At 46.4% G+C, this 9,008-nt stretch overlaps 1 protein-coding gene across 1 annotated transcript; it reads right to left on the bottom strand.

Annotated features, from left to right (window-relative positions):
* Window positions 1-1,578: 1,578 nt before the first annotated feature.
* LOC103583272 (long-chain-fatty-acid--CoA ligase ACSBG1-like) lies at window positions 1,579-4,409 on the bottom strand (the record flags this gene model as incomplete). Its single annotated transcript, XM_008564636.1, has 4 exons — window positions 4,283-4,409; window positions 2,508-2,728; window positions 1,957-2,045; window positions 1,579-1,699 (listed from the first exon to the last, which is right to left on the bottom strand). Coding segments are annotated over exons 1-4 (558 nt in total), but the record flags the coding sequence as incomplete, so codon positions are not given.
* Window positions 4,410-9,008: the final 4,599 nt, after the last annotated feature.

Here is a 9,008-nt window from a genome sequence, read left to right as displayed (position 1 = left end):
CATTAAACTAAGCTCGGAGGCCTGTGTGAGGTAAAGCAGTCTCAGCAGCCGTGCTTCAAGGCACTGACCTGTAGGTCTCTGGTGGCAGGTGGGGACGTCCCTCAGAGCCCCTCCTACAGAGGTTCTGGCCTGCAGGGGCTCTTGGGAGCTGGCTACTAGCCATCTCTTTTCTTCTAGTCCTGACAGGACACCCTGTCCGGCTCCTCAAGGAGGAGGGGGAGGCCGTGCCTCAGTTGCTGTAGTAGGGTGTTCAGAGCAGGCCCTGGCATTTCGTAAGCGCTCTATAAATTAAATGATGCCCCATGGAGAGATGTGGCCCCCTCATTGTTTCTCACAAATGGTTCTTGTGGTGCCCCCATAAGAACCTGCAGTAAAAAAGGGCCTGAGCTTGAGTCCCTCTACTGTCCGCCACTTGCAAGGGATGGGACTTGGGGTAAACCACACTTCGCTTCTCTGGCTTGGTTCCCTTGCCTATGAGATGGGGTGTAAGATCCGTCTCTCAGGCTGCTGTGGTGTATATGGACGCTCAGCCAGTCAGTGCTCCACGAACAGTACCTACACAGTTATTATTTCGAGGCTGAGGTGCCACCTCCCGTGACCCTCCTTTGCACCCTGGGTCTGTTTCTTCATGTGTGAAATGGGGAAAGGGTAGGTGTCAGATGACTTTTTGAACCCCTCCAAGCTCTAAAAGTTCCCAAAGTTTTAAAAAGAACCCTTTTCTTTCTTCTCTTGCAAGTCAAGACTTTCACAATATAACAATTATATAATATAAACACTTATATGGTGTTGCTATGGGTTAAATTGTGTCCTCCCCCCAAAAGATATGCCAAAGTTCTAACCCACAGTACTCAGAATGTGACCTTACTTAGAGATGGGGTCTTTCTAGAGGTAATCAAGTTAACATGAGGTCATCAGGGTGGGCCCTAATCCAATATGACAGGTGTCCTGATAAAAAGGGGACATTTGGGCACAGAGAGAAGATGACATGAAGACACACAGGGACAACACCTTGTGAGAATTAAGGCGGAGATAGGGTGATGCATCTACAAGCCAAAGAACATAGAGGCGGCCGGCAAACCACCAGAAGCCACCCAGTTTGTGGTACTTTGTTACAGCAGCCTTGGCAAACTAATACAGGTGCCAACAAGAGCCAGGTGCTGGCCTAAGAATTACCCCTTGGCTCACCCCTACTCCCCACTTAGACTTGAGTGCTAAAGGTGTCACCTACATGCACACAACCCTTCCACCTGCAGAGGACCCCAGCCCTCACAGCTCTCGAAGGGAAAGTCACAGGAGGCAGAGGGCTGGCCAGGAGTCCTACCCAAGGCCCTATCATCTGCTTCTTGGGTGACCTGGGGCACATCCTTTGAGCTATCTGGGTCTCAATGTCCTGACCTGTCAAATGGGTGGATAACCCTTGCCCTGCCTTGCTCAGTGTGTGTATGGGGTGGGTGGGTAGCTGCTGAGGATGAGGGAGACTCTGGATGGGAAGGTGGAAGAGTCCTCTGTAAGCCAGAGTGGACGTCCGTGAGGACACCCAGCCTTTGACCCCATGCCCATTGCCCCTTTCCCCCAAACCTTCAGGATCTTTTCCAGCTGCTTCTGCGTGTCTACCACGATGACGTTGGCACGGCAGTCATGGGCGATGTACTGGCAAGCCTCAGGGGAGCTGGTTGTGTAGATGCCAGTGACGATGCCACTGGAGGAGACCCGAGAGGATTTGTGTCTTTGCAGGTGCACAGGGCCACTCCCTCGCCCCGCCCCACAACCCATATCCCCCAGCCCCAGAGTTCCATGACCCCAACAGTCAGGGTTGCCATGCCATCTCAGCCCAAGAAGGCCCCAGGGCACAGAGGGCATATTGGAGAGCAAGTAGGGGGCCCCCTAAAAAGAGGTAATGGCTTCTCTGTCCATCTCCAACCCACTGGAGACCCTATCCCTACCCCGGCCACTCACCCTGCAAATACTGTGCCCACTGCTGAGAAGAACCACTCCGGGGAGTTGAAGCCAAGGATGGCCACGCTGTGGGCCCGCTCCAGGCCGAGCTCCAGGCCAAAGACAGAAAGACCAGGTCAGCCAAGCAGGGATGGGACCTCTCCCTCCCCCAGGCCTACCACCCAGACTCAGGGGACCCTGCAGGCCCATCTCAGCAACTGCTGCTCTAGGGTCAACCCAGTCAGAGAATTCTCTGGGGGATCAGTCACTCAGTAGCCCTTGCTGCTCCTGGCTCCTAGACTAGCACACCAGGCTTCCCAGCCCACCCTGAATGTGATAACAAATGAAAAGCTCGTGTCAAGTGCCTGGCACATGGTAAAGGCTCAGTAAGTATAAAATTCTCAGTACAGGGCCCAGCACATAGCATTAGCTCAATAAGTGGTGGTGGTTTGTACAGTTATTATTTCTAGGGGCCTTGTCTGGTGGGCAGACGGAGAGGAGGCCTGCGAGGGCCTGGAGCAGGAAGGAAGGCCTGGGGAAGGGAAAGACCACGCCTCAAGGGGCCCCCTCACCTTCAGGAAGCCCTTGGCAGCTTTGCGGGCAAGCAGGTAGTACTGGAAGTAGGAGATGTGCTCCCACTTGTCCTGGCGCTTGAAGCCCAGGGCGCTGAGGTCCCCATACTTGTCCAGAGCCTTGGAGAACATCCGATGTACAGTGCAGGGAAGCTGTGGGCAGCTGGGGTCTATGCGCAGACGGACCCGTCCATCAGCCTGAGTAGTCCACAGCGCCTTCTCTGGAGCGGGGGGAGACCACAGTTTGGATTGTGCCACCCTGAGGTTGTCCCCAGGAGACCCTAGCCCTGCCCCAGGCAGAGCTCCTAGCACTGCTGATGCTGGCAAGCCAGGGCCTGGGGTAGGCTGGGAGGCTGCCTGGAGGAGGAGGTCTGACTCAGCCTTTAAGGATGAGCATAGCTTAGGGATGCAGCAGGCAAGAGGAGAGGAAATAGCTGGACAGGAGGAGGAGGTGCTAGAGACACTGAGGCCCCTAGACCTTTGATCCAAGCTGGAATTTGCCTCCTGAGAATGGGCAGTCAGGAGTGGACTTGGGCTGCCTCAGAACAGTAGGACTGTCAGCTCTCCAGCTGCCTTCAGGGTTTCCACCCTTCCCCTTCCTCCTGTAAATGGGCTGGGGACAGACCCAATTGGACAGAAGGTCAAAGCATCAAAAAGAGTGACCCCCCTGAGGATCTGGAGGAGATTGAAAACCCCCCGTTTCTGATCTCCAGCTTGAAAAATCTGGTTTACTCAGGTGGTTAGAGTGCATTACAACACCAAGATCACGGTTTCGGATCCTCAGGCCAGCCAGCTGCCAAAAAAAAAAAAAAAAAAAAAAGGAAGAAAAGTCTCTCAGTCCCAGAAAATAACAACAGCCTTTGTTCACCCTCCCTCACACGGGGCATTGCTCAATCTTCACAGCACAGGTTCCGACAGCCCCTCTCAGTCAGGCAGCTGCAGCTCAGACAGGTTCAGTCATTTTCCCAAGGTCACACATCAGGGAAGTGGCAGAGTCAGGATTTGAACTCCAGTGTGCCTGATGCCACAGCTTGCACTTGGGACACTGTCAGGGGCACCAGCCAGCCTTTAAGGGTCAGGCAGCTTACTCTGTGTGGTGGGTGGGGACAGAGACTTACCACTTAGTATGCGAGACTTTGGCAAGCCACTTAACCACTGAGTCTGCTTCCTCAGGGGAAAGGTGAGGATTCTGTCCTTAGGGTGAATACGAGGATAGACAGAAATAGGGTAGATGAAAGAGCCTTGGCATGTTAGTGCTCAGTAAACGCACGCTTTCCCTCTTCCTCACTTTTCCAAGTTCTCCAAATTGTTTGCAAAGGAAGCTTGGACAAGTGGTCTGGACACTTTGGGCACTGTGGAGCCTCCTTCCCCTGGGGCAAGCGTGGTCACTCTAAGAAGATGACTGAGGGAGTGAGGATGGTCCTGCATGACTCGGGCAGCACTGCCACCAGCTAGTCAGGCCCACTTGTTGGTTGTTCTTCTTGGAGGTGGCACCAACAAGGTGCCCTGTCACCAATCCTTCCAGAGGTGGACAGACAGACTGGATGACCTTGTCCCTCCCCTCTGACACTCGTAGGTTGCAGAAAGAGGTACAGATCTTGGGGCTGCGACAGGACAGTCCTTGCCCTGTGGAGGGCTCAGAGTCGGGGACCATGGGACATATCCAGACCCACACAGGAGAAGGGAATATATGAAGCAGGGGACATGGCAGCCTGCAGGAAATGCAGGTTGGGGAAGGGGACAGGCCAAGATCATGCTGGCTGGCATCCACTCACCCTTCCCAAGACGGGAGCCCCCGTAACTGGCCACTGCCAGAGCCCTGTGCCCTCGGGTAGAAGCATTAGCCAAGGGCCGCTGAGCCCCCTCCAGTCTCTCTTCAGGCTTCTCCAACCCTTCCCCCATGTCTCGGGACCCCACCCTGGCAGACCCAATGATCAGCCTCTTCAGAGTCTCCAATCCTGCATTTTGCCAAAGTCCATTCATGGAGCAGACAGGTGAAAAGAGGACAGGCTGGGGAGTCTGGTAAACCTGGGGTTGAAACTGTGATCCTGCCACTCCCTGCTGTGTGACCGTGACAAGTCGTGCTCCTCTCAGCTGCATCTAGTCATCTGAAAGTGTGAGGGGCTGGTGAGGACGTGGAGAAGCCGGGGCCCTCACACAGTGCTAGTGGGAAGCTAAGATGGGACAGCTATGCACGAAAACAGCTTAGCAGTTTCTTAAAGAGTTAAACAGGACCATTTGACCCAGCAATTCCACTCTTAGATATCTACCCAAGAGAAATGAAATCACACATCTCTATGAGCACTTTTATGTGGATGTTGATAGCAGCATTATTTATAATAGTCAGTGAATGGAAACAACCCAAACGTCTATAGACTGGTGAATGAAAAACAATGTGCTATATCCATACAATGGTACTAGCCTGTACTAGTCCAGCCTTAACAAGGTACTGATACGGGCTGCAACATGGATACAATCAAAAAGGTGTTCAGTGAAAGAAGCCAGATGCAAAAATACCACATATTGTATTATTCCATTTATATGAAATGTCCAGAAAAGGCAGAAAGCAGATTAGTGGTTGCCTGGGGCCAAGGGTGGGAATGGTGAGTGACCACAAAACAGGCACAAAGGACCTTGTGGGGGTAATAGAAGTGTTCTAAAATTGGATTGTGCTGATGTTTGTGCAACTCTGTAAATTTGCTAAAAATCACAACAAAAAAAGAAAATACAGGCTAATATTCCTGATTAACACAGATGCAAAAATCCTCAACAAAATACTAGCAAACCAAATTCAACAGCATACTAAAAAGATCATTCACTATGATCAAGTGGTATTCATTGCAGGGATACAAGGATGGTTTAACACACACAGATCAATAAACGTAATACACTACATTCACAGAAAGAAATAGACACAGAAAAAGCATATGACAAAATCCAACATTTCTTCAGGATAAAAACTCTCAACAAATTAGGTATAGAAGGTACACACCTCAATAGAAAAAGGCCATATGTGACAAATCACAGCTAAAAAGATACTAAATAGGGAAAAGTTAAATGCTTTTCCTCCAAGATCTGGACAAGACAAGGTTGCCCACTTTCACCAGTACTGTTCAGCATAGTGCTGGAAGTCCGAGCCTAGAAAGAAATGAACAGCATCCTTTTAAAGGAAGAAGTCGAATTGCCTCTGTTTGCAGATGACATGCTCTTACATATAGAAAATTCTAAAAACTTCACAAGAAACTATTAGAAATAATAAATGAATTCAGTAAAGTTGCAGGATACAAAATCAACATACAAAAATCAGTAGCATTTCTGTATGCCAATAGTGAACTATCTGAAAAAGAAATCAAGAAAACTATCCCATTTACAATAGCTACAAAAAAAAAAAAAAAAAAAAAAACCTAGGAAAAAATTTAGCCAATGAGTTGAAGGATCTTTACACTGAAAATTATAAAACGTTGATGAAAGAAATTGAGGAGGACACAAATAAATAGAAAGATATCCTGTGTTCATGGATTAGAAGAATTAATATGCGGGTACTTCAAAAAGTTCATGGAAAAATAAAATTAAAAGATAACGTGAATCTTTCCATGAACTTTTTGAAGTACCCTAGTATTGTTAAAATGCCCATACTAACCAAAGTCATCTACAGATTCAATGCACTCACTATCAAAACACCCATGAAACTCTTCACAGAAGTAGAACAACAATCCTAAAACTCATATGGAACCACAAAAGACCTCAAATAGCCAAAGCAACTTGAGAAAACAAACAAAAAACCCCATCAAACCAAAGCTGGAAGCAGCATACCACCTGATTTCAAAATATACTACAAAGAAAGCTATAGTAACCAAAACAGCATGGTTTTGGCATAAAAACAGACACATAAACCAATAGAACGGAATGGAGAGCCCAGTAGTAAATCCACGCATCTACAGCTGACTGATTTTCAATAGAGGTGCCAAAAATACTCATTGGGGAAAGGACAGTCTCTTCAATAAATTTAATATCCACATGCAGAAAAATGAAACTGGACTCCCATCTTTCACCAGATACAAAAATCAACTCAAAATGTATTAAGGACTTAAATGTAAGACCTGAAACTGTGAAACTTTAGAAGAAAACATAATAGAAACACTTTATGACATTGGCCTGAGCAAGGATTTTTTTGGATGAGACCTCAAAAGCACAGGCAGCAAAAGCAAAAATAGACAAGTGGGATTACGTCAAACCCAAAAGCTTCTGCACAACAAAGGAAACAATCAGCAGAGTGAAGAAACAACCTACAGGGTGGGAGAATATATTTGCAAACTATACATCAGACGAGAGGCTAATATCCAGAATATATAAGCATAAGGAACTCAAACAACTCAATAGCAAAACAACCCACAAATAACCTGATTTTTTTTTTTTTTGTCTTTTGTCTTTTTCCGTGTCCGGCAACGGATCGCAACCCTCAGTGTTGCCCCCGTACCGGACCGGGGACCGGCAACGGGATCGCAACCCTCGGTGTTGCTCCCGCGCCTCGCTCAGCCAATGAGCGGGAACCGGTCTGTATGTGGGATCCGAACCCTCGGGTGGGAGCGCTGCCGCGCTTCCCAAGCGGCACACTATCCAGTGCGCCACCGGGCCGGCCCATAACCTGATTTTAAAAATGGGCAAAAGACCTTAATAGACATTTCTCAAAAAAAGACATACAAATGGGCAACAGGTGTATGAAAAAATGCTCAACATCACTAATTATCAGGGAATGCAAATCAAAACCACATTGAGATATCACCTCATACCTGTTAGGATGGCTATTACCAGAAAGACAAAAGGTAAATGGTGGTGAGAATGTGGAGAAAAGGGGGCACTTGCACACTGTTGGTGGAGTGTAAACTAGTGCAGCCATTACGGAAAACAGTATAGACTTTACTCAAAACACTAAAAATAGAACTGCCATATGACCCAGCAATCCCACCACTAGGTATATATCCAAAGGAAATGAAATCAGTATGTCAAAACGCTATCTGCACTTCCATGTTTATGACAGCACTATTTACGATAGCTGAGATATGGAATTAACCTAAGTGTCCGACAACACTTAGGTTGACTCCATAAATAGATAAAGAAATGTGGTATATATACTCAACGGAATACTATTTAGCCATAAAAAAAGAATAAAATCCCATTATTTGTGACAACATGGCTGAGCCCGGAGGACACTATGGTAAGAGAAATAAGGCAGACACAGAAACACAAATACCACATGTTCCCACTCATATGTGGAACCTAAAGAAGTTGATCTCATAGAAGTAGTGAATAGAACAGTGTTACCAGAGACTGGGGAGAAGAGAGGGGTGATGGGGAGAGGTTGGCCAACGGGTACAAAGTTACAGTTACAAAGGAAAGGTAAGTTCTGGTATCCTATTGCACAGCAGTGTGACTATAGTCAACATTAAGGTATTGTATGTCTCAAAACAGCTAGAAGAGAGGATCTTGGATGTTCTCACCACAAAGAAATGATAATCGTTTAAGGTGATGGATATGCTAATGACCCTGATTTGATCATTACACAGTGTACACATGTATCAAAACATCATATTGGACCCCATAAATATGTACAATTATTATGTATCAATTAGAAATAAAGATAATAAAAAATTTGCTAAAAATCATTGAATCGTGCACTTAAAATGGGTAAATTTGATGGCATGTAAATTATATCTCAATAAACTGCTTAAAAAAATGGAAGGAAGAACGTTGACCTCCCAAACTGGTACAAGGATCTTGTGAGATGGCCCCCACAGCATGCCCAGAGCCTGGTATGGACTTGCTGCCCAGTAGCTGCCAGTCCTCTTCCCTCCCCGGGCACAGACAAGAGCAGAGGTTAAGTCTGTGATCTGTTGCTAAAGCTTCCCTCAAGTCCAAAGTTTTAACTTGACCATTTATAATCTCGTTTTTAATGACAAAAACATGCATACTTGTTCTAAGAAATATGAAACCATTTAGAAATCTATGATATAAAAAGCGATAGACCCTCCTTATATAAATATACATATAAGGAGTTAGGTTTTATTTTGTTGTTGTCGCAGTCGCTTTTTATAAAGAAAAAGGTGGAGGTCACGTTATTAGTGTTTTAATCGAGGGTAGCAAACCCCAAATGCCCATGGGGCCATGGGGGTGATAATAAGCTTCATAATAAATAATGTATAATAATAAATAATAAATGAATGAAGTGTCCCAGGTTTTGCAAATGAAACCCAGAGACACAGTCTTCATTTCCACAAAGAAATAGGCTCCATCTCATTTTCCCTGAAACACACCTTTTGTTTCTCTGCTTTTGATAGAGACAGGGAACAGTGCAGTATAAGAAAAGCTACAAAATTCAAGAGATCTATTGTACCACGTGGTGACTATTGTTAACAACAATGTATTGTATTCTTGAAAATGACTGAGAGTAGATTTTGTGCTCTCACCACAAAATAATAAGTTGTCAAGTCTTGCATATGTTAA

Source organism: Galeopterus variegatus, unplaced genomic scaffold (assembly GCF_000696425.1).
Source record: "Galeopterus variegatus unplaced genomic scaffold, G_variegatus-3.0.2 Scaffold21188, whole genome shotgun sequence".
NCBI classification, from domain to species: domain Eukaryota; kingdom Metazoa; phylum Chordata; class Mammalia; order Dermoptera; family Cynocephalidae; genus Galeopterus; species Galeopterus variegatus.
Note: the sequence above shows the minus strand (reverse complement) of the source record. Positions and strands in the feature narration are given on the sequence as shown.